General features: G+C 42.1%; 1 protein-coding gene and 1 long non-coding RNA gene across 9 annotated transcripts in view; both read right to left on the bottom strand.

Annotated features, from left to right (window-relative positions):
• The window catches only part of DTNB (dystrobrevin beta), a 354,166-nt gene that overhangs the window by 276,553 nt on the left and 51,765 nt on the right, over positions 1–25,848 (bottom strand). For all 8 annotated transcript variants that reach the window (XM_045010065.1, XM_045010062.1, XM_045010063.1 and 5 more), the window contains exons 4-5: positions 15,723–15,936; positions 4,686–4,771 (exon numbers count right to left, since the gene is read on the bottom strand). In XM_045010065.1, coding sequence (XP_044866000.1) covers positions 4,686–4,771; positions 15,723–15,936 — 300 coding nt within the window. The remainder of the gene's footprint in view (positions 1–4,685; positions 4,772–15,722; positions 15,937–25,848) is intronic.
• On the bottom strand, positions 18,579–24,040 carry LOC123366516. Its single transcript, XR_006578115.1, has 3 exons — positions 23,954–24,040; positions 21,411–22,437; positions 18,579–19,183 (listed from the first exon to the last, which is right to left on the bottom strand). It is a non-coding gene; the product is annotated as an uncharacterized LOC123366516 (long non-coding RNA).

Genomic DNA, 25,848 nt, shown 5'->3' on the forward strand with positions numbered 1-25,848 from the left:
ATGCCAAACTAACCTAATTTCCTTCTCTGACAGTGTTACTGGCCTAGTGGATAGAAGGGAAAACAATAGGTGTAATATATCGTTATTTTAGTAAGGCTTTTGACATGCAGTCCCTCATGACATTTTCATAAGTGAACTAGGAAAATGTAGTCTAGATCACATTACTATAAGTGCACAATTGTTTGAAAGACTGTACTCAAAGAGTAGTTATCAATGGTTTGCTATCAAACTGGGAGGGTATATCTAGGGAAGTCTTGCAGAGGTCAATCCTGGGTCTGATATTATTCAATATTTTCATTAATGATTTTGATGATGATACTGGTGAGTATGCTTATAAAATTTATGGATGACACCAACCTTGGAGGGGTTGCTAGCACTTTGGAGGACATAATTAGAATTCAAAAGGACCTTGACAAATTGGTGCACTGGTCTGAAAGCAACCTGATGAAATTCAATAAAGCCAAGTACAAAGTGCTTGGGCTACAAAGGAAAAATCAAATGCACAACTACAAAATGGAGAACAACTGGCTAGGTGATAGTACTGCTGAAAAGGACCTGGGTGTTATAGAGGATCACATATTGAACATGAGCCAACAATGTGATGCAGTTGCAAAAATGGTTAATATTATTCTGAGGTGTATTAACAAGAGTGTTATATGTAAGACACGGGAGGTAATTGTCCTGCTCTTCTTTGCAATGTAGAGGCCTCAGGTGGGGTTGTGTCCCCAGTCTGGGGGCCATACGTTAGGAACGTGGACAAACTTGAGAAAGTCCAGAGGAGAGCATCAAAAATAATAAAAGGTTTAGAAAACCTGATGTGACGTTATTGACATAAACTGTGACCTTACAGATCACTGTTGTCACCACTGTTATATATTTGCAGCAAATATTGTACAAAGGTTGTCTTGTGAGGTGTCTATAAAAAGGATATGATTTGCTGGTTATGATTACGCTATCTGTATGCATGTATCATTTTTGTATTTAAAGTTATAATTATTGGCTCTATCCTGACTGTATTTCAAACTTGTGCAATGCTTCTGGGTGACACCCCAGACAATGTGGCGTCAGCACTGCCTAGCCTGCTTGATGGCCCATTAAGGACCATCAGCTATACAATTGACCCATTGAGAGAAGGCAGATACACCTTGTGACTCAGCAAAGTAGGCAGGGACATGCCTAGGGAGAGAACTCTAAGATTTTTCCATACCATGTGCTGGGTGGCCTGTGGTTGGAACAAAGAAAGCACAAGCCACATGGCAAAAGGACTATAAAAGGCAGCAGCAGCATCTCCATTTTGTCTTCAATCCTGCTTCTCACTTATGGAGGAACCTTGCTAGAAACTGAAGCTCTGAACAAAGGATTCAATGACCCATCCCAGCTGTGGATGTACTCCAGAAACTTGATTTGAACCTGCAGTTTATTCCATCACTGCTACCAGCCTGAACCAAGAACTTTGTCATTACTGTATGGAATGGATTCCATTTAACCAATTGTAGCTCTCATCTATATTTCTTTATTTTATGAATAAACCTTTAGATTTTAGATTCTAAAGGATTGGCAACAGCATGATTTGTGGGTAAGATCTGACTTGTATATTGACCTGAGTCTGGGGCTTGGGCTTTGGGATCATGAGAACCTTTTTTCTTTTACTGGGGTATGGGTTTTCATAACCATTCGTCCCCAGGACGAGTGGCACTGGTGGTGATACTGGGAAACTGGAGTGCCTAAGGGAATTGCTTGTGTGACTTGTGGTTAGCCAGTGGGGTGAGACCAAAGTCCTCTTTGTCTGGCTAGTTTGGTTTGCCTTAGAGGTGGAAAAACCCCAGCCTAGGGCTGTAACTGCCCTGCTCTAAGCAATTTGTCCTGAATTGATACTCTCAGTTGTGTCCGGCCTGAGGCAGCATGGTTACACCTGACCTATGGGGAAAGCTTAAAAAAATGGAGCATATTTTAGTCTTGAAAAAAGAAAATTAAGGGGGGGGGACCAGATAACAGTCTTCAAATATATTAAGGGCTGTTATAAAGAGGACTGTGATCAATTGCTCTCCATGTCCACTGAAAGTAGGACAAGAAGTAATGAGCTTAATCTTTAGCAAGAGAGATTGAGGTTAAATATGAGGAAAAACTAACTATAAGAGTAGTTAAATTCTGGAATAGGCTTCCAAGGGAGGTTGTGGAATTCCCATCTATGGTGAAGCAGAAAAAATGCCCACGAGCATGGAAGGGGTTAAAGAAAGCCTTTGGGTCTAGCTAGCCCCACCTCCATTATACCTGCAGCCAATGCCAGGCCTGGAGGGAAGAGAAAAGGAGAGAGCCTGGCTCAGTTTGAGGCTGACTGGCGAAGAGGCAGGAGCTAGCTGCTTCCCTACCTGACCGAAGGAGAATTACCAACCCAGCTGAGGCAGCCACCAGGAGCCAAGCACCCTCTTCCTGGCCAAAGGAGACAGAGAAAGAGGTCTAGGAGCACCCAGCGTAAGAGGAACCTGGGTGGCGAAAGCACAGAGCCCTTGTGGGGGTTCCGACCCCACCAAACTTACGGCTTCCACACCTGGAGGAACCTGGGACTGCAGCAGGACACCACCCAGTGTCCATGAGAGGGCACTACTAGAGACAAGCCACCATAGGAACAAATATTCCAACCACTAGGCTGACTGGTCCTCCAAGCCCCCTGTTATACCATGATTGAAGGTTTTTCAGAATAGGTTGGAGAAACACCTGTCCAGGGATGTTCTAGGTTGACTTGGTCCTGCCTCATTGCAGCAGGGGGCTGGACTTGATAAGCTCTTAAGGTTCCTTCCTGCCCTACATTTCTATGATTCTATGATTAAAAGCTCAGTAAATTCTGAACTAAAGTTTAAACTTTAAAGAAACCCAAAACAGTTTGAAAATATGGAAATGTAAGGTCACTCAAACACCTTTATTCCCACAATGATGCCAGCCTCCCTTCTTTGTTCCTGTCATATTTTGTAAGATTTGCTAGAGAGAGAAAGAGAGAGAGAGAGATCAAGAATTTGTTTTCAAGGGTGTGACACAAACATGCCCACACATACCCTGGCAGGTATATTACCCATGTCTGACCAGCTTTTCAATATTTCACCCCAGGGTGTTGATTGTGATCTTTGCCAAAAGCTAAGAACTAGCTGATTGTCATGGTTATTGCGTGATATTTGCATATAAAATAATTTTAGAGTCATGTAACATGTTGATATTGGGTTTCAAAACTGTTAAAGTGAAGCTTGTCACCTGATTTGAGGCGGATCTTAGGGCTCACTCAATCAGCATTGAGAACAATGGACATCCGTTGAGCCAGCCTATGTTTACTGTCTGGAACAGGTGTAGGCTTGAGGATTTAGAAAGACAAAAGAACCCTAAGAAAAGACTCTGATTAGGGGACCTCTTGGGTAAGAGGCAATAGTCTGTAACTGTATAAGAGATGACAGAAGAACACAAGTTGTGATCCATTACAGAGAAGGCATTCTTGAGCAGGGGCATCTCTCATAAAAGATGGATTCCAGCTTTCTGGACTGGACAAATGCTGTAGCAACTAACAATTGGGTGAGCTACACCTTATTAGATAGGAAAAAGTATAAGCTATAGAGTGTCTTTTAGGTTTTTCTTTTACTTGTTACCTTATGTTTCCAAACCCTTAAGCTTGCTTTTATTTTAATCTCTATCTTAAGATCCATTTGGTTTTACTATTGACTCGTCTAAAAGCCTTGTGGATAGGAGAGTGTTGTACTGAGGTGAAACCAGAGAACTGAGGTGCACTGCCTCCAGAGACAGCACACTGGTGTACATTGCAGGTGTCCAGAAGATAAGGGACTGGGCACCTGAGTGTAACAAAGTGGAGTGTATAATTTGCTAGGCTGCAGAGGGAAAGAGCAGAGCTTGCGGAGCATTTGTGTTGCCAGTAGTCAGTGGCTGGGGAGAGTCTCCCCAGGTGGCATAGACAGGTCTCCCTCCCACTGTAAGCAGGTGGTAGTGATTCACCCTGGAAACCTCAGATAACCCTTAAAAGTGCTCAAAAGGGCTTTAAAGGTAATAAAAAGGTAATAATTGGAGATATACCAATCTCCTAGAACTGGAAGGGACCTTGAGAGGTCATCGAGTCCAGCCCCCTGCCTTCACTAGCAGGACCAATTTTTGCCCCAGATCCCTAAGTGGCCCTCTCAAGGATTGAACTCACAACCCTGGTTTAGCAGGCCAATGCTCAAACCACTGAGCCATCTCTCTCCCCCCCCCCCTTTCAGAAGTCTGTATCCTATAGACCCCGGTATAAGGCCATAACTGATACTGTGTTAATCAACAGTATGATCCAATGCCTACTGAACATAATGGCAAAGCTTCCGTTGACTTCATTTGTACAGTAGGATCAAGCCTTGAATGAATGAAATGTTATGAAGGATAACAACTGTCAAATAAGTTTCAGGTTTTTGCAGTGTTGTTTCACTTTCTTTGAACAAAATATTAGTTTTTAAATATAAATTGAGTATCTTTTGTAGCCAGTAGATGGCATGCATTACCAGAAAGACTAACATAACAAGATTCATTCCATGATTGCTGGATGAGCAAGAAAAAAATGTAGCTAATTTTCCAAAATGTAACAATTAAATACAAAGTTTGTGTGACTAATGGTGGAAATAGAAAATTTAAAATAATGGTTAAATTTACTTGAAAGTACTTACATCTTAGTTTGTCTTGTATTTTCCCACCACACATGGTTGCTAACATAGCTTTAACTGAAAACACTGTCAACTTCCCATGGCCCTCACTGAAAAATAAAATACATGATAAATCATTACTATATGGAATGATAAGAACAAAAATATGTCAGGATCAGAAGAAAAGTTCATTTATGCCTTCCCTAAGTGCTATGCTTTATAAAACTATTTAACAGTTAAATAATGCAAAAAATGATAGTAACATTTAGCTTTGTCAATAAATTAGAACAGCTAACAAGTAGCCGATGACAAAACATGTTCTCTTGCAGAATTATGGGCATTCTGTGGATGAAGAGAGGCTTGCATTTGTTTTACCTGTCCCACAGCTACCTACTACAGGGTGGTACCTGATTATTATGAGTCATTCCTTTCAGTTTAGAATATGCCTGTTTAATTATGTTTCTTGCTTCTACTGCTGCCCTTTCTCGGGAATTCCAACTCTTTATGAACACTGACTGACACTCAGAGAAAGAGGTGGTATTCTAACAAAACAGGTTAGGTAACAAGATAGTCTGAACATTCTGAATAGAACATGAACAAACATAGATGGTTGTTATTCTAATTAAAGCCACCTAGACTGCTGCACTATCATGAACAGATGGCACAATCAGGCAACCATTTCCTAATGTCAGCATGAGAAAAAAAATGTACTAATTCCTTATAAAAACAATGGAAAGATTTTATTCAGTGGTATGCAAAAACAACTATTCTCATAAAAACAAAATGCTTTACAAGGAGGTAAAACACAAACAACATATAGTAACGGGATTACAGAGGCTATAGAACAGTGATCTCAGGATAAAGCCATTGTTAATGATCAGTATGGAGTTAATTTAGTAGTAGTTGAACATAAATTAGGAGTACCAAGAGCATGTACATGAGAGTGGATAAGCAATTAATAAATTCTGAGCACTATAATCCTAAATGAAAAGATTGACTGAATTATCTACAGCATACTGTGTGCTATGGATAATACTTCACAGATTTCTTACAGCAACTCAGAAAAGGTAAGATAGTATACATGTGGAAGAGGAAACTTGGATCCTCTTCAACCATTTCCTTCTGGAGAGGAGACTCCATCTCTTCTAGAAATAAGATTTCAGAAGGATTTCAGAAGAGGAATGGGGGATTGGAGGCAGTCATTCTGGATGACGTGCAGGACCCCATTATCAGATTTTCTGTTCCCAAGATGGTAGAAAATAGACCAAGTGATCTCTAAAGGGAGAAAACTAAATGTATTTGGTTCTGTACTCCCAGCAGACGCACCAAAACAGAGGCTGGAAGGCTGAAGATTGTGGCTGCCTCCAGAAAAACTTTTCAGTCATCTTGTTTTATTTCTGTATTGTCTCTTAGCAGCTTGTTGAAGACACTGCCTATGAGACACTGGTATTTCATCTGTGCAAAGGAAAATAGAAAATATATTGTCTTGGTACTTGAAGCCTCAAAAAAAGAACCTCCTCTTGGGCAGAGAGGTTGGGTCAGCCATACAGCTCTCGCAGCTGACTTTGTCTCCTTAGTGTGCTGTAAGGTCCATTTTATTGCTGAATATTCTTTCTTCCTCGAAGATCACAAATTTGAACTGAGCATCCACAGAAAGACTAGATGAGTTCAATCATGAATGTCTGTAAAGAGGCTATAAATTTTGTCTTCAGCCTCTGAAGGTAGCATATGACATTTTTGATGCAATGGCAAGTTTTTTTTTCCTTGGGCAACATCCTTAGCCAGCTTCTGCTGGATATATGGCAATTGCTCAAGAAAAGGAAGGAGCTACATAGCTTGCCACCTCAATACCCAGAGCTGACTTTCCTGCCAAAGGCGTCCAATCTTCTGACTTCCCTGACTGGAGGGGCAGAGAATGAAGTTCTCAGAGACTTTGCTGTGATAACTAATGCATTTGCAGGAGGATAAGCAACAGAACTGAACCTGGAGGCCCTGGTATAAAACAACCATCCATCTTTTGCCTTTGCAAGCATGGTGGTAAGGGACGCTAGATGTGCCCCTTTGGATAAAGAGCATTACCTCCTTTTTTCTCTGGACTGGAGGATGCTGAAAAGTCTTCACTTTACTGCTGGGACAGATGTGGGCTACAGCAGTAGGGCTCCAGCCACCACGTTGTGGAACTGTTTTGAAGTGAACTCTGACAGGAGATCAACAGCCCATGTTACCTGGGGAGATCATGTCTGTGTCCCAGGATCATCCTGTGGAGATGTGACCTAATCTCTGTGCTCAGAGTGCACATCAGAGATGTTAGCCAGAGATGTTGATGGTAGCAGGGCTTCTGACTGGAGTTGGTGGCATTACTGTAGGGAGTGTACCCGCTGAACACTTGAGAGAAGAGGGATAACTGCAAGAGGAGATGATCTTTGTGTGTGCCTATGAACATGTTCTCCACAGAAAGTCCACATCAGATCACAAGGGACCTCTCCCCAAGGAGGCCTACAGTGCCTTTACAAGCAAGTTTTATGGGAACTAGGAGAAAGATTTGTCCTCGTTTCAAGCCTTCTTTTGCAGGAGTCATCAGGAGAGTCCTCAAAGCACAACTCTGTGTAAGAACTAACAATAACTGTCCCCACAACAGAGGGCTTGAGACTACTAACCTGGAAATTAAAAATGGCAAAGAGTTCTGTGGCACCTTATAGACTAACAAACGTATTGGAGCATGAGCTTTCGTGGGTGCTTAGTAAAAGTGTGAATTGAACTCCATGTAGCTGTTCTATAAACCTCTACTAGAAGAACATATTTAATAAACCTATAGCGTGTGTCTTTGCACTGGTAGAATGTGCTCTAAGCCCTTCAGGAAGCGCAATACTCACAAGTTTATATGCTTCTTTAATATATAGTCTCATCCATTTAGATAGTTTAGATAGTTAGATAGTTTGAACATTAACAGCTCGGCCTCGTTTTTCTCCTTATATAAGAGAATAACAGATTGTGAGACTGTCAAATGCATAGGTCTGTCCAAATAGTATGCTAGAACTCTTCTGGCATCCCATGTATGCGATTTGTCACCCACTCAGCTCTGAGGTTTGGGAAGAAACACTGGTAAAAACTGACTTATTGTGATGAAAATCAGAGACCACTTTAGGCTAAAACCTTGGGTGAGTACTCAACACTACTTCAACTTTATGAAAGACAGTAAAAAAGCAGCTGCCATTAATGCCTATAACTTGGTTACTCAACTCACTGAGGTGAAAGCTATTATAAAGGCTGTCTTAAGAGATAAGTGGAAAAATGTATAATATCCCATAGGTTCAAATGCGTAATGTCAGTTTATGTAAGCACTAAATTTAAATCCCAAGAAAGTACTCAGTCTCTCACTGGTGGATATAAATTATTAAGACCCTTTAAGAATCTCTTAAACGCATCATGAGCAAATACCAATTTACTGTCTCAGGATTGTGGTATGCCGAAATTGTGGCTAGATGAATCCTAAGAGGACAAACACCTGACCTTTTAAGGTATAATATTCTAATATACAACTAATAAATATTTAAATATACTAATAATAGGTGCAGTATATGTATCCACATTACATCAGTTAACCCACAATAAAAGCCTTTTCCAGCTATGATAACAACATTAGTGTGTAGACTCTTTCCTTGAATTGGCCAGAACATTTTGTAATTCTAATGAACAAGATTGTTCTAACAATCCCAGAGTCTTTTGGCCCAAGCAATGAAGTGATGGAAGATCTGAATGATACACCTTCCCTTGCTGTTGTGACAAGTCTGGTACTAATGGTAGGAGACTAAGAATATGTACCTTCCCCTGTACCTGTGAACTGAGTCTGGATATCACTGCTATCTGGACCACAATGGCACTAATCGGATCATCTTGGCCTCATATTTTATTTTATCTATCACCCTCTGGATGGGATGGAACAGTGGGAATGCTTCACTGCCAACACTTCTTGTAACAGAATTGCCTGAAACCTATTCTTCCTCTCCTTCTTTGGCTGCATTGCAAACATGAAGGGGCCGCCTCCCAAGCATGCAAAACATTAGGCACTTAAGATATGGATCCAGAAGAGTCCCAGCGTGGTTCCTAACACATCAGTTGGTCATAGTTGGAAGGAACTGAAGTGGCTGGAGCATCATAGCACTTCTATACCCTTGCCTCAGAATGTTCACTGAGGGGAGGGCTGAGGGAGGCATGTGAGTGCTCCAGTTGGCACTACTAGCTAGGGTTCCACTATTCAGGATGCAACAGTCACAGCATCCTGTGACACCCTGGCACCCCATTATTCATCACTGTCATATAATTAGGATAAGTTTTACACAAAGTATGCCCTGTGAGGTGTCATTCTAAAAGTCTTGATCTGCTAGACAGTAATATCTCATTATATTGTATGTGCTATTAACGTATGTGAAGTTATGAAGTTTGGCTATGTAGGTGTTACTGAAACATGTTGTGAGGTTGAAAACATCCACAAGCAGCCTTTCAGGTACAAGAGTAAAAAGGCCAAACAATGTTAATGGCTCCTTGAGGAAATGCACACGAGCACAAGGGTTACCCAGGAACTGTGTACAATAGAAACCTCTCAGAGAGAGCACTGCACAATGGGAACTGTTTGACCCACGTCACAGTAAGAGAGCTTTCCAGCAAGTGGGAAGAAGATATAAAAGGGGGAAATGACATCATGATGGTATCTCACTCTCTCTAAAACAACACACCTGGAAACATCAGAGGAACAAAGACTGAACTGGGGAAGTGATGGTCCCAGGCTAAAGGGATTCTAGGCAGTGTATGAAAACCTGGGAAACCCAAACTGCAAAGCAAAGGCAGCTTGTGCCTTAAGAATCTGCCAGCCTGTTTATCACTCAGGGTGAAAATTTGCTAATTCATATCCTACCTATCTAGTATGCTAAACTCAGTTTGCGTTTTTGGCTTTGGCTACACTTACACTTCAAAGCGCTGCCGCGGCAGCGCTTTGAAGCGCTAAGTGTAGTCAAAGCGCCAGCGCTGGGAGAAAGCTCTCCCAGCGCTGTCCGTACTCCACCTCCCTGTGGGGAATAACGGACAGCGCTGGGAGCCGCGCTCCCAGCGCTGGGGCTTTGACTACACTGGCGCTTTGCAGCGCCGCAATTTGCAGCGCTGGAGAGGGTGTGTTTTCACACCCTGCTGCAGCGCTGCAAATTTGTAAGTGTAGCCAAGCCCTCAGTTTATTTACTAGGTAATGTGTTTAGATCTGTTTGCTATCCCTTATAATCACTTAAAATCTATCTTTTTGTAGTTAATAAACGTATTTTATGTTTTAATCCAAACCAGTGTGCATTTGACTAAGGTGCCTGGGGAAAATCTCAGCTTGGTTACCACAAGTGTGCATGGTCCTCTTCATATTGAGGGAGAGGTGGACCCACATACTGGCCAGATTTGACCAGGGCAGGATGGTACTGCTCTGGGGTCCCAGGCTGGGGAGCTGGTGGTTGTCACAGCAGCACAGTGTGAGAGGGAGCCCTGGCTGGTGGGTCAGAGGGCTTAGTGGTACCCCAGTTCCAGGTGACACCCTGTGGGGAACCCATCACACATCCATTAGTGGGAATGTGCAGAGGACACCTGAAGAAGAACCAGCCCCTCGTCTGAGTCTCCTAAATTCAATGGGCACTGGAGTAGGGTGTCAAGGAGAAGGTACTGGAAAGTCAAATACAGTACCATTGGGGTCAACCAGAACAGACACAGTGCAGTTCTGGGTTTGGTGAAGCTTCTTTTTGTGGTGCTTTCTGAGAAGTATTTTTCATAGCCCTCTCTTCTCTTTATGCTTTAAATGAGCACAGGAAGCTCTGAAATGGGGAAGGCCTGGGGGTCCGGGGGAGTCAGCACTGGCAGGCAAGATATGAATGGTCTCAGAGAGAGCTTTTTGTAATTTGTTCTTGACACCATAACATCTGAACTGGTGTCTGGGAGCATGGGGCAATTGTCCTGGCACTAGGTATAGAGGTCTTGGCTGGCACTGAGGATGAAGAGTTGGCACTGGAATCTGGATAGCTTCCAATTTGAGGAGTGCTTTTACACTGACCAGAGACATGCAAATAGGAGCCACAGGCAGTCTTTGGTGCCATGAATGTCTCAACAAAAAGAATAACCCCAAAGACCTTCTCTTTCCCCACTATCAGGACGCAGAGCCTTCTCAGATCCCACCTTAACAGGTCAAAGTCAACTTACGCAACTCTGAAGTAGTGTGTTTTGGAGCCAGTAGAGACTGATCCAGGTATGGCACAAAGCCCCAGCCTGGAACTTTAACTGATCCCTGTTGGGTCAGGAAGTAAAGGCAGCCAAGCAGACATCAGATCTGACCACAGGGGCAGAATGGTCTACCTCTGCCAGGCAGAACACGCACCAGGAAACAGCTCTGAACTATTTATAGCTAGCAAATTATCTAAGAAAGCTAAAATACCAAGCTATGTACAAGAGAAAAAGTGTCTTAGTTGTCTGGCTTGGTGAGATATGGGCACAGTTCTGAGGTTCCTTATATCCTCAGTCCTAAGCAGACAGAAGGAAGTGAGGTGGTTGAGGATCCCACCTCCTTTAAATAGCCCTGAGCTATGATCATTCAGTGCCTTAAGGTAAGTACACAGCTTTCTAGAAGGGTCCAAAACACTGACACAGGCTCTTGAGACCCCATTAGTGGGAACATGAGGAAGTGCTAGATACGTTGTCATAGGAATCTTTCACATGCTTAGCTCCATTATGGTTGGGCTTTAAGAAATTCTTTTGACCTTGGAAATTGAAAAACTGACCAAGGGAATGAGTCCCCTGAGAAAACGTTGGGGTTTACTGATTTACTTCAAGAGCAGGCTGTTCAGCTTGGCTCAGGGCCACTTGTGTTTCACTCCCACACCAGGGAGAGTTTTGAAACTGGAGTTTCATTAAATTTAGAAATAAATAAAACAAACCAATCAAAAGTCACCCCTGGTTGCACAAGCCCCATTGCCGCCCAGTCCTTACAGAACACAATTCTGCTACTGCAACCAGAGCTTTTCCCTTTGCCCCTTTCAGCAGAACTTCAATCCTTAAAGGGACAAGACACAGGTAAACTCAGATTCCAAGGCCAGAAGGGAAAACTGTAATCATCTAGTCTGGCATCCAGTATAACACAGGCCACAGAACTTCCCCAAAATAATTTCTAGGCCAAATTCTTAGAAAAACATTTAATCTTCATTTAAAAATTGTCAGTGATGGAGAATCCACCATGGCCCTTGGTAAAATGCACCAATGGTTAATTGCACACACTGTCAAGAATTTACACCTTATTTCCAGTCTGAATTTGTCTATCTTCAACTTCCAGCCATTGGATTATGCTATGCCTATGCTAGACTGAACAGCCCGTTATTTGTTCCCCATACAGATACTTATAGACTAATTAAATCACCCCTTAACTTTCTCTTTGTTAAGCTAAAAGGAATGAGCTCCTTGAGTCTCTCTCTATAAGACATGTTTTCTAATCCTTTAATCATTCTTCAGAGGGGTAGCCATGTTAGTCTGGATCTGTAAAAGCGGCAAAGTGTCCTGTGGCACCTTATAGACTAACAGACGTATTGGAGCATGAGCTTTCGTGGGTGAATACCCACTTCCATGCATCCGACAAAGTGGGTATTCACCCATGAAAGCTCAGGCTCCAGTACGTTTGTTACTCTATAAGGTGCCACAGGACTCTTTGCTGCTTAATCATTCTTGAGGCTCTTCTCTGAACCCTCTCCAATTTATCAACACCCTTGAATTGTGAGCAGCAGAACTGGATGCAGCATTCTAGCAGTGATTTCACCAGTGCAAAACAGAGAGGTAAAATAACCACTCTACTCCTACTCAAGATTCCCCTGTTTATTAATCCTACAATTTTATTAGCTCTTTTGGCTACAGACTAACACTGTGTCCACAATGTCTATCCCTGACATTCCCGTATGAGTGCTATCGTCCCCCCTCGTAAATGTAATATCATTCCAACACTTCCATTAAAAAAACAAAACATATAGTCCAGGAATTCTCAAACTGGGGGGTTGGGACCCTTCAGTGGGTTGCAAGGTTATTACATGGGGGGTCGCGAGCTGTTAGCCTCCACCTCAAACCCTGCTTGCATCCAGCTTTTATAATGGTGTTAACTACATAAAAAAGTGTTTTTAATTTATAAGGGGGGGTCGCACTCAGAGGCTTGCTATTTGAAGTGGGTCACCAGTACAAAAGTTTGAGAATCACAGAGTCCATCGATTTGACTTATTAGCAGTAATCCATGCGTTCCACAAGCCCATAACTGTTATTCCCTATTGACAGTTTGGGCCTCTCCTGTGTCACAAGTTCTGGTACTAATGGTGAAAGTTTCTGCATTGCTCTTCAGTTCATTTCACAAAGCAGAAAGTTTATGCAGCAATTTTAGTTCCACTATACAACTAAATAATCAGTTTTGAACACCCTAAATCCCCAAAGATTTTCATACCTTATAAATAAGGATACAATTCTGTGACTTCAACAGACCTCTGTGACTTCTTTGGCTGCAGCCCTGGCCAGAGCAGTGGGGCTGGAGCAGCGGCCTGGGCTGGGGCTGGAGCAGTGACTGGGGACTGAGCTGAAGCAGCAGTGGTCAGTCCCTGCCACCAGAGCAGCAATGGGCCTGGAGTAGCAGTTAGTCCCCAATTCACTGCCCCTGTTATTTTAAATGAAAATCAGAGACAGGTTGCAGGCCTCCATGAATTTTTGTTTACTGCCTGTGACCTGTCTGTGACTTTTACTAAAAAATACCCATGACAAAATCTTAACCCTACTGACTCTCTAATATTTCTTATATTATCAGTGGCTAACCATATAGCTCCAAGTGACAGTGCATGTGTCAAGCTATTCAGAAAACGTATTAAATTAACATAATTACAAACTATCCAGTACTATAAAACACTTGATATAGAGCAATATTCATACCATAGATCAATATCACTTCTTTTATCAATATTACATCAGTCTTGTCTAGAAAACAGGATAAGGTACAGGAATAGGCACTTGGTATGACATGTGACAACCCGTGGTGTATTCACCAGTCCAACAGTTGGATTTAGATATTGATAAGCAGGTGTCCCAAATGTTCATATGTCAGCATCTGAGGGCCTCTTATCTCTCTAGTCAGACGACCTTGAATGTCAGTGGATTGTTCTGGTGATCTGCCCTCTTGTGTACTACTGGTTTCAGGTTTCTTGGCATAATCTGGCATTCATGTATTTCAGTGCTTGGTGCAAATGTTACATCAGTTTGATCAGCAGTTTTCAAATTTACAGGATTATCATCATCCTTATTTCCCAATCACAGATTAAATGTTCCTGCTTCTGGATTCAGAGTCTCTGGGCCATGGGCAATATCTGGTACCATTACGTAATGTCGTTCATCTTCGCTCTCAGTATCAGAATAACTGGAGTTCAAGTTCCAGTCCCCATTTTGATCTCTTATTGCACTAGTTTGCCTAGTTCTCTGTGTTGTCTATTGTGGTGGTTTAGAGGGTAGTGTAATCTCCAATGGTAAGAAGTCACAGGGATCAAAAAGATTGTGGAGAAGAACTCTACCACGTTCTTCTCCATCTTCTGCTTTTACTTCATAGACTGGACTATCCCCTTTCTTTTGAAATACTACATGAATATTATTTTTCCAACAGGATCTTAATTTGCCTGGTCCCCATCTCACTGAAAGATTCAGGACAAGTATTCTGTCACCTGGCAAGAGGGCAGCACGGTGTACTTTCTGGTCATACTGATCCTTAACATGATCAGCATATTTTTTTTAGAACATTTTGATGCCATTTTATAAGCTTCTGAAATGTTGTCTCCAATTCTCAATGTAGTCCCCAGGTCAGAGTTTATAGATAGATCAAATGTGAGGTCAATTTGCAAATATGGTCATGTTCCATGTAACAAATACAAGGGTGCAGCCTCATTTCATGTACAGTTATAGGCATAGATTGCCTTCTTAAAGGAGTTCTGACTATTCGACTTTTGTCTTTCTGGCAAGGTTTTCAACATAGCCAGCAGAAGTCAGTTCAGCCTTTCTATTGTCCATTGCACTGTGGGTGGTGTGGGGTTGCATGAGATGTTTCACCTTTACAGAAGTGCTGTAACTTTCTGAATACATTATTTTCCAACTCTACTCCTTGGTCATGATGGATGGGATGGGCAATGTTATGGGAGAGGGCAACAGCAAAAAAGGAAGGTTGGGAAAGGAAGGAATAGCTAAGGGGGGGAACAATATGAAACACTACAGATGACGTTCCAAAAAATATGGAGCTGCTAATTAACAGTTGGAACTCTACAGCTGTCATTCAGAGATTCCACAGAGACAAAAACTTCTGCCTAAAAAGAGGGATAAGTCTAATGAACATGATCAACCCCTGTTGCAAGAAGACTGCTAGGAGGGGACTTGGATATATGTTTAAGGGTCCAAACTAAACCAAAAGAAAATGCTGCACTCTGAACAGACACCTGTGGTCTTTCTTTCAGCCAGAAGATTAGGTGTTAGCCCATTCCTTGGCAAACTCTAGGTGGGGTCAAGACTTAGTATCAAAACATATGTTATATTAACATGGTCTTATGCACCAGATTTAATCAAGAGACTGCATGTACATAAATTTGAGACTCTATCATGCAATTTCACAGCAAACTCATACTACCATTAGGTTAATGTTATTTTCTATTTTAATTAGCATTCACAAAAAGGATTGGCTACAATATGTCCCAGGAACCAAACATGGCCAGCCTAAGAGCCCTCATGCACAACGTGGTTGCCCTTTAGCTTTAATCCCAATATGTGGCCTGTAGAGACATACAGGTCCCAGCAGGCAGTGATTCATCTTGCTCAAGAACAAGATTTTAAAAGATGGATCACTGCTTGCCATGATGTGTAAATCTCCACAAACACCACTATATTAAAGATGTGTAATCTGCTGCACTTTATAAAATTTAGGTGCAGCCCTTAAGCAGGGTGTGCCCAAATAAATGAACTAGTTTAAAAAAAGGAATTCATCTGTAAGTTACTAACCTGTCATATGCGGCTATCATGAAGTTGAGGAGAAGGCTGATGGATTGCTCCACACTGATCTGGTGAGTAGAAGGAAGGCGTTTATTTAGCTGGTAGTAGATGGATGAAATTATCGTTTCCAGTCGAGAAACACTGATCTCTGTGTTGTGATCTAATGTATTAAGGCCATTGTCTCGGAAGGCTTCAATCATATTCCAGATATCAACAAGATGAACTAAAAGTAAAGAAAGAAATTAACTGTTACTTTTGTAACGTTCAGTTTTACTCTCTACACACCACTTTTGGATAACATGTTAATTTTTGATATTTTAAAAAAGCAGAATCCATCCTCTAAACATGCTCTAAAAATTCAGAAAGGGGGGAAGAGGGCATCCTATTAAAATCACCAACGTGGAGAATAAATTATATTCCTCACAATGTGTTTAGTCACAAAAATCTCACAAGAAAACCTCTCAATTGTGAAAAACAGGCTATAGTGAACATTTAGTTTAATCATGTTCTATTAGTTCTTTAAGAGCTGTTAAACTACAGTATATATTCCTGAAAAAAATTAAGACTGCAAAGTGAAGCACTTAAAAGTCAGGAAGTGTTTTAATTTTTTTCTCATTCTAAACCATAACTGTTCTTTGTTGTGTGCATGCTTTATAGCAAAGTCTAATTATTGGGACATATTTTAGATCATGCAGGCAACCTTCGCTTTGACATTTCCAAACCTGAATGCTTTTCTTAGAGTTTTTAGGGAAAACAAAGAAACTCCATTATATGTAGCTATTTCACAGACATCAACAGAGTATTCTATGCTGCAAAATACGTGGCACTCCAAGAGGCAAAGGTTCTTATGGACCGTTGCTTCATTGGAGCTTGCACCCTACTCATTGAATATACATTTTTGATCACTGAATGATATGGCTTTGCAGTGTCTTGTCTGTCTCTTTCCACAGTAGCCTTCTAATAAAGTACAGAGCAAGGCAGGGTTCCCTTTATAAACATCACTTCAACCATTCTACTTCCTTGATCTTGTCATTATGACAGGTACCTTCAGCAGTGGTGCCTAATCCATTATTGTTAGTGTCATATTTGTACTGTTATGCTCAAAGAGGAAGGGAGGTCCAGTGGTTAGGACCTGCACATAGCCCCATCTCCCCACATTTGGGGGTGCCATGTAAGGCAGGAGAGTACCTACCAGTTTGCACTCCCCTTGACCACTCATAGGACCCAGCAGCCCCATCTCCCTCTGGAATAACAGCCTTCTGCTGCTGCCAGCTAATATAATTATCCCTGTAGCACAAATAGCACAAAAAAGCATCCCAACCAACTCAGGGTATTTCTATATTGGATATTCTGACAGATAAAAATAAATTGATCACTGAACTAGAAGTTGATGGTTGCACATGAGCACAATCAAATTTCATTTTTGGGGCACACACACACAATATAGTCCTGGAACAGTAACTAAAGCCTTGTGTACATAGGGGATTTAGTTCAAATTGAGTTGACACATATTGGTAAACCATACTAGTAGTATGCACATGGGACTTCTGTGCCTTCCTTTAATTTGCATTATTGTATTCAGATGTCAGGGGCTTGGTGTGTCCTAAATACTTGGCATTCTGGGGGGTATCCCATGGTCCTTTGCTTCCACTGTTGTGCTGTGTGCATTAGAGGTTTTTTGCTGCACATTATGGGATGTGCAGGGGAAGCCAGTGGAATTCTGGGACTTAAGGTCAAAATAAAAAGTTCCATGATTCCAGTCTCTCTGTCCCATGCTTCCTCTTTCTGGGTGGCCTAGCACCATTTTTGAATTCCTGTTGGCCAGCATGGACCTAACAATGATCTGCGCCTTTGTGCTAGGAGCGACGAGTACGCAGAAGCTATTTGGGCTTCTTGGGTTCCTGAAGCCAGGTGACTTCAGTTTTGGACTTTGCACACTGTACCACTAAGCAGATAATGTGACTACAGCAGCAGCTTCTCCAGTAGCTGAGGAAGGAGAAGGAGGAGGACACCAAGCAACTGCTACTACAGGAACTGTTCCTGGAACAGCTTCACATTGTGCATTGCCGTTTCTGAGCTCAAGAAACCAGCACTGATTAGTAGGAAAGGATCATTCCACAAAATTGGGATGATCAGCAGTGGCAAAAGAATTTCAAAATGGTGAAGGCAAACTTTTTTGAGATCTGTGCTGCACTAGCCCTGCAGTACTGTCAGGGATGCTTACGGCTTTTACTTTTAGTCTCAGGCCTGAAAATGTGCAGCTGTAAGTGCAGCTATTATCCAGGTGACAGTGGGGAATGAATTATGAACATTGCAGCACCTTCTATGTATGGCCTTGAATACAGATACCCCCCGGGTTACACAACGCCGATTTACGCAACTCCGTACTTTCAGAAAAAGTTCCGTAAGCTAGAAATAGGAGGGATTTTTTTGTTTGTTTTTTGTTTTTGCATAATGCTCCAGTATACGTGTCTGACTTACGCAAAATTCGAGTTATGCAAGGCGTTCCAGAACGGAACGCTTGTGTAAGTCAGAGAGCGTCTGTATAGCTAATAAGAACACTGTGGCGTGGCGTGGCCTAACTGGATTGCATACACCAAATAAGTAGTAACTGGGTGGCATTTCTTATTTCATCTTGCAACTGTGTCTTTATATTTTTATAAAAACCTATGGCTTATGGAAAAGTAACAGCTTTTCTGTGTACCATGCATTACCAAATAATTTTGAATGAATTTTTAATCGTTTTTATTATTAAATAACGTGTTGTGTAACAAGCAGAAATGAACCTTTAATTAAAACAATGAAATACTTCTTTAAAGTGACACTGTGCAATGGAGGGGAAAACACAAGAATGGGTATGCTCCAATTAACAGGCAAGCATATGTCTTGCCTCTGCCTCTTCTTCTTCTGCTTTTTCGGGGTCGCATGTCGGGGCTCTAAGTATCAGGGTCGTTACATGTCTAAAAGAACTGGGTTCCCAGGTAAAACTGTTCTCACTGCCTCGAGTTTCGGCTGGAGTGGGGAATGGTATCTGGGAGAATGGCTGTTTAGGGGCTGTGGGGAACATATGCCTGTGTTCCCAGTACCCTGTATTGTCCCGGGATTGCAGAACATGGCTGGGTCCTGGTTGAGGACACTGGATTGTCTGTGTGCCTGCTACCAGCATGCACTACAGCTGAGCATCCGGATTCTGGATTGCCTCCAAGAGTTGCTGCTGCATGCATATCCTTCTCTACTGTGTCTTTTGTCATGGCAATGCGGTCTCTGGCCACTGCAAAACTTTCTCTGATATCTCCCTGTCTTTTCCTCTCAGACCTCCTGCTTGCTGCTGTTTTCAATTTGGGGGTCCTGCAGTGAGGTCTGGAAACATTGCCTCCACAGTTTTCTGTTTCTTCCCTTTAAGTTAGCCAGCCACTCAGTCATTCATAAAGGTCCCATCCTTGCAGGTCTGCCCACTGCAGGTGCCATAGCTGGGGGAGTAGGGGGAAAAAACAACAAGCAGTTATATTCACATTCCCAAGGCTATCATAAATATTTTTGATTTCCCTTTCCTGAGATTCTTCCCATTCTTGGCGGGGAGGGGAGAAGGGGGCGCAGAGATTATAAATGGTATGTGCATGAAGAGGGCTAGATTGGGATTTTTGGATGTGCAATATATGCTATCTGGGTTTCCAGTTGTGGCTTGGAGGATGTGGGGGGTTGGGAATTATGTTCTTGGTTTGCTTCACTGTTTAGGCTGTGCCTTGGGGGTGCCTATGTAGTATCATAGGGCATCTGGGAGAAAGCTGGATAGTAATCCCCTATCCCTCCCCTTTAGGCTGTTCTGACTCTCAATGATGTTACACTGAGGTGGGTGACTAGGAGGTGGAGAATGGCCTTATTCAAAAGGGCAAAAGGCAGACCAGCAAATTACACTGTGAAGTGTAATGCTACACAACTGGAAGGGAACAGCGAGCCATAGCAGGGACAAAGACTGTGCAACTATCCCCCATAATCTCCAGAGAAAAAAAACAACAAGCAATTTCTCAGTCTTAGAGTCTGCTTTTTCCCCATATCTACAGGGGAGGTTAAGACAGGTCAAAGAATATTTACATAAGTTAGATGTATTCAAGTCAGCAGAGCTTGATGAAATTCACCCTAAGGTACTTAAAGAGCTGCTGAAGCAAGCTCAGAACCATTAGCAATTATCTTTGAGAACTCATGAAGGATGGGTAAGGTCCCAGAGGACTGCAGAAGGGAAAACATAGTACCTAACTTTAAAAAGGGGAACAAAGAGGATCCAGGGAATTATAGACCAGTGAGTCTAACTTCAATTCCTGGAAAGATACTAGAACAAATTATTAAATAATCAATGTGTACGCACATAGAGATTAATAGGGTGATAAGTAGTAGCCAACATGCAGAGAAAAATACACCAGGTTTTGTACTGATTGTTTGAAGCCTTAACTGTTTGTCTTTCTCAAACTCTGTAAAAAGCCATTCAGGGTTGTACGGATAGACCATTCCTCAAGTAAACTTATTTTCCTGTACAAATGTGTGTTACAGGGCATATCTCTCTCTCAATATCAGCAGGAAGCTGTAGTCTTAGTACCTTTATGGGCATGCAATACCCATGTCTACCTTATGCAAACTGAGAATACTAACCATTTTTTTCCTGTAACTTCATCTCAAACTACTGAATTTCACATACCTGAATTTTTCTTTAGTTGAATATGCTGTTGGAACACAGTAGAGGGCAGATGGAGTAGAGGTTGTGGCTACGCCATGCTGCCATTCTGAGCAGGATAGATGTAGGGAGGGGAAAGGAAAACAGGTAGATGGTACATGCCCTTTGTGGCGTGGGCTACTAAACAGTTTATGGTCAGGGCTTTAGCATGAAACGAAAGCTGACTGGTGGGTGCAGCCGCCATTTTGAAATACAGAGATGTATGTGGACTTAATGTTTGTAAATTGGGTGTAATCTACACCAAGTGGCCTTTGAACTAATAAAGGAGTGCACGTACGGAAACTAAGTTGTGATAAATGTTAATAAAACTAATAAGAAAATAATTTCCAAGAGAGGTAAAAGCTGTTTTCAGTATTAGGTTGTTCTTTGACTGTTTTTCCCTTAGGAAACAGTGTCATGTCTTCCTTTTTTTGTTGTATGACTTCTAGAATGATTAATATAAATCTGGAATTTTCTAAGCTCTTGAAGGAGAAATGGAAAATAAATCCTCAAAGCATTTTTCTCTTAAGCATTTTCAGTTATGTCTACATTGGCATGCGTATTCAGTCACTAGACATGTACATACTCAGGCATGCTTGCCATACTTATGCCAAGTGTCCACATATGCTGTACTGGACACAAATATAATGCTAGGTACATGCGTTTACCCACATCCACGCTGCCACTGTTACACAACATTAGTGTTACAATTACAGAGGCAGTATCCCAGGGCACAGTGCAGACAGGGAGACACTCTAGAAACCGCTTTGCTCTGTGTTCCAGGTACTGTCCCCCACCTTCACAAATCTATCAGTTGTAGATCCTCACTACATCTCCCCTCACTGTTATTCCCTGCCAAAGTGGATGGAAGACAGAGCAATGGTATGATGATGTGGGTCTGCTCCTGCTCCTTAGTGCGGGATAAGCAGTTATGCAGTGGAGTAGGTGTTTAGCAAGATGATAAGTGGAATTTGGGCAGAAATTTGACGTACCAAAGACTGCTGACCTTGCTGCTAAATGACAAGTAATTTAGCTCATATGGTATAGATATGGTGAATGCCAGTATTGTCACAGTATATCCTGGAGTGGACCATCACTTCTGGTGCAGGAGAACAAATAAGTGTTGGAGGATCACATCATTTTGGAAACCTGGGATGACCAGCAGTGGCTTTAGACCAAGGAACTTTTGAATGATAAAACAGACCTTTCTAGAGCCGTCTTAGGAACTTGCACCAAACCTCCAGCCCCAGAACACTTAGGTTGTGTGTTCTGCTGCACCAAGAACTCATAATTTCTCTATGTACAGAGCACTAACTGCACTTCCCCATCATGTGCATATATCCTTGGGCCTTCAGATATTTCTGAACAGAAGAAGAGGGGGATGCAGACAGAAAAGTGTCTGTAGTATAATAGCACCAGATAGTTACACTATTGCAATTCATGTGCTGTGAATTGTGGGGCCCAATCAAGAACCTAAAAATATCTTATGTTCATTATACTAGGACAAGAGTCAAGGAAACGATAACACTTGGTGAGATTCAGGGACTCCTGCAAGCTCATCTTTCCCCTCTTGGATGCTCAGGGGTGTCCCACAGCAAAAGGATTTTGGATAACAGAGGAGGGAATTTGTCCCAGGAATCTTGCAGGCTCCATTGTCCCCTTCTGGTCACTTGGGGGTTAGGTCGTCTGGCTCAGATGTACCCTGGGCGGCAGCTGGAGAAGGAGGTGGCAGCAAGCAGATCCCGAACTCAGTCGACCGCCAGTTCTACGAGCCTCTCCAATAGGGAATGCTCCCGTTCCCTATGGCTTGCCTCCTGCTCATGAACCAGTTCACCAGTGTGTCTTCCTACTGGGGAGACCAATCCTCTCATGCCTCGAGGAACTCAGACTGCTCCTTGTTCCTCCTGTCCATCTCTCCGAGTAGCTCTTTGAGGGTCCTTCTCCATCTGCCCCTGTTGTCTCTGAGATACCGCGCCTGCTCTCCTGACAGAATGGATTCCCTCTCAGGAGATGAAGGTCCTGCCAATTCAAAGACAAGGTAGCATTTTTTTTCCTTTGAAAGAAGCTGAGAAATTCCTATCACATAAATAACTTTGCTGTGGAAGGCCACAACTTATGATGTTTTTCATCATTCCATGAATGCAACTATTATACTATCCTTGGTTCTCAGACAACTTTTGCATACCAGGAGGAAGGAGCAGAGGCTATGAATGGTAAGAAAAATGTACTAATGTTTTAAAGAAATTAAAATTTTCATAGTGTCTCAAAGCAGGGGGAGGGACATTTCCTTTCAGGGGCTATGTTATCAGTATGCAAATTATTCTTTAAAGGCTGGCGACCATTTGGAGAACGTAACAGTTTTCAAGGTACCAGAATAGAAAAGAGATGGCTTTGCAGTCCTGTGGAGAAGATCTGGCAATCTATGCAAAAGACTTTTCTGCTAATGGTCAACCCTCTTCATATTGCTGAATGGATGGGTTTGGGTAGCTCTGAAGGTGGACCAAGCAGATTTGCAACACTGCCACTGAACCTCAAGACCTAGCTGGTGTTTCTGATATGCCAGAATTTGGTGAAATATACTTACAGGATTAAGAGGCAATTCAACTGGAAATTGACTATATTCTCAGCTAACATATGGAGTTTCTGTGTATAGGGAGATGTAAACAACATATAGCACCATCCACAACCCCTGGCATCACCAGAAAATTCTGCCCCGTGCCTATCTAGCAATGGAGAAATGGAGGGAAAGAAAGATACTGCAACTGTATTTTCTTCTCTGAAGATTCAGATCTGCACCACAGACCCCTCACTTCTCCACTGCAAAGGGACACCACACTGTGTTTATCCAACTGCCAGTCTGGATCCTTCTCCCACCTCCATTTCCTGCAGCATGGCTCAGTGTGGGGCGAGGCAAGACACCAGGGATCGGGACAGGAAAAAATTTGCAATCTTCCAAGGGAGAAAGGACTGCTGTGACTAACTTTTCCTCAAAGTATTCCCTTCCCCTTCCGCAGCCCACCCCTCCATCTCAAACCTTCTCCCCATTCCACGTGGCTCAGTTTTGTAAGAGGACAGTAAGCTTGGGGTTGGGTGATAAAAGTACAGAAACAATGTAATCTTCCAAGGGATGAAAGACAACTGTTATTAGCTTCAGACAAACTAAGTTTTGTACAGTTTTTACAATTGTCCTATACTCAACCAGGAACTTGGTAAATCTACCTGCTCCCTTTCCCCGGTTCACGCAGCCCCAGGTCATTGCTGCCTGACTGCTTGCCAAGAAAAGTACACACACAGGGCACAGTGATTTTTCTCTAATAATCTGTTTTTAAGACATAGCTTCAGCCAAATGCATAATAGTGACTCCTAACCCCCAAGTAACTCATCAGAAATCAATACAAATAATTGATTTATAGCAGTGTCTTGCTTGGGGATATTTCTGGGTTGAGCAGAACAAGGATTGGGCTTAAAATCAGCAATGTAACACCAGAGCAAGAGCGCATATTGACAGGGAAGATGGGGGTCCACTGTAACTTACCAGCCTCAGGTTCTGCTTCCTGCCACAACTCGGGGTCCTCCTCAGGTTTGTCGGGGGGTAGGGGAGGCAAAGAGGGGATTCCTCAACCAGCTCGTCTAGGTAAAGGTGCAAAAGACACATGCGCCTCATCCTTTGGGTCTTCTGGGACATCCTCCGTAGTCCCTGCTGCCTCCTCATCCTGGCCCTCATCAGTATCCCATTGGACAATGACATACTGACAAAATGTACAGATGCTTTTATACCAATACTTGAAGTCTAAATATTAAAATGGGTGAACTAAAGTGCCTGGCATTAAATGAGGATGTTGATATAATAGGCATCATAGAAACGTGGTGGAATGAAGATAATCAAAGGGATGTGGTAATACCAGGGTACAAAATATATTGGAATGACACAGTAGGTCATACTGGTGAGGAAGTAGCTCTACATGTGAAAGAAAGCAGAGTCAAATAAAGTAAAAATCTTAAATGAATCAAACTGTTGCATGGCATCTCTATATAGACATACCATGTTTGAACAATAAGAGTTTAGCAGTAGGGATATACTATTGACCCCATGATCAGGATGGTGATAGTGACTGTGAAATACTCAGGGAGATTAAAGAGGCTACAAAAAACAGAAAACCTAATAAAAATAATAATAATGGGGGATTTCAACTATCCCCAAACTGACTGGGAACATGTCACCTCAAGAAGAAATGCAGACATAAAATTTCTAGACACATTAAATGACTGCTTTTGGGGGCAGCTTGTCCTAGAACACACAAGGAGAGAGCCAGTTTTGATTTAGTCCTAAGTGGAGCACACATTCTGGTCCAAGAAGTGAATATAGCTGAATCACTCAATAATAGTGACCATAATGTAATTACATTTAACATCCTTGTGGGGTGAAAATGCCAAAGAAACTCACCATAGTACCATTTAACTTCACAAAGTGAAACTACACAAAAATGTGGAATCCAGTTAAATGGATATTAAAAAAGAATAGTCAGAAGGGTGAAATGCCTGCAAACTGCATAGAGACTATTTAAAATAAGAGCGATCACACTCAATGTATACCCAATAAAAAAAACTGCAAGAGGACCAAAAAATGCCACCATAGCTAAACATCGAAGAAAAGAGGCATTTAGAAGCAAAAAGTCATCCCTTAAAAATTGGAAGTCAAATGCTAGTGAGGAAAATAGAAAGGAGCATAAACTCTGACAAGTCAAGTATGAAAGCATAATTAGGAAGGCCAAACGAGAATTTGAAGAACAACTAGCTAAGGACACAAACAGCAAAATTTATTTAAGCATATCAGAAGCAGGAAGCCTGCCAAACAGCCAGTAGGGCCACTGGACCATGGAAGTACTAAAGGAGCACTGAAGGAAGACAGTACTGTTGCGGAGAAGCTAAATTAATGCTTTGCACCTGTCTTCACTGCAGAGGATATGGGGAAGAACTGCACACCCAAGCCATTCTTTTTAGGTGACAAATCTGAGGAACTGTCCCAGATTGAGGTGTCAACAGAGGACGTTTTGGAACAAATTGAAAAATTAAACAATAAGAAGTCACCAGGACCAAACAGTATTCACCCAAGAGTTTGGAAGGAAATCTGAAATTGCAGAACTATTAACTCTGGTATGCAATCTATCACTTAAATCAGCCTCTGTACCAGATGACTGGAGAATAGCTAATATAATGCAGATTTTAAAAAAAAGGTCCAGCGGCAACTGTGGCAATTACAGGCCAGTAAACATAACTTCTGTTCCGGGCAAACTGGTTGAAATTATAGTAAAGAACAGAATTATCAGACACATAAACAAACATGACATTGGTGAAGAGCTAACATGGCTTTTGTACAAGGAAATCATGCCTCATCAATCTATTAGGATTCTTTGAGGGGGTGGACAAAGG

The sequence above is a fragment of the Mauremys mutica genome, chromosome 3, assembly GCF_020497125.1.
Source record: "Mauremys mutica isolate MM-2020 ecotype Southern chromosome 3, ASM2049712v1, whole genome shotgun sequence".
NCBI lineage: Eukaryota > Metazoa > Chordata > Testudines > Geoemydidae > Mauremys > Mauremys mutica.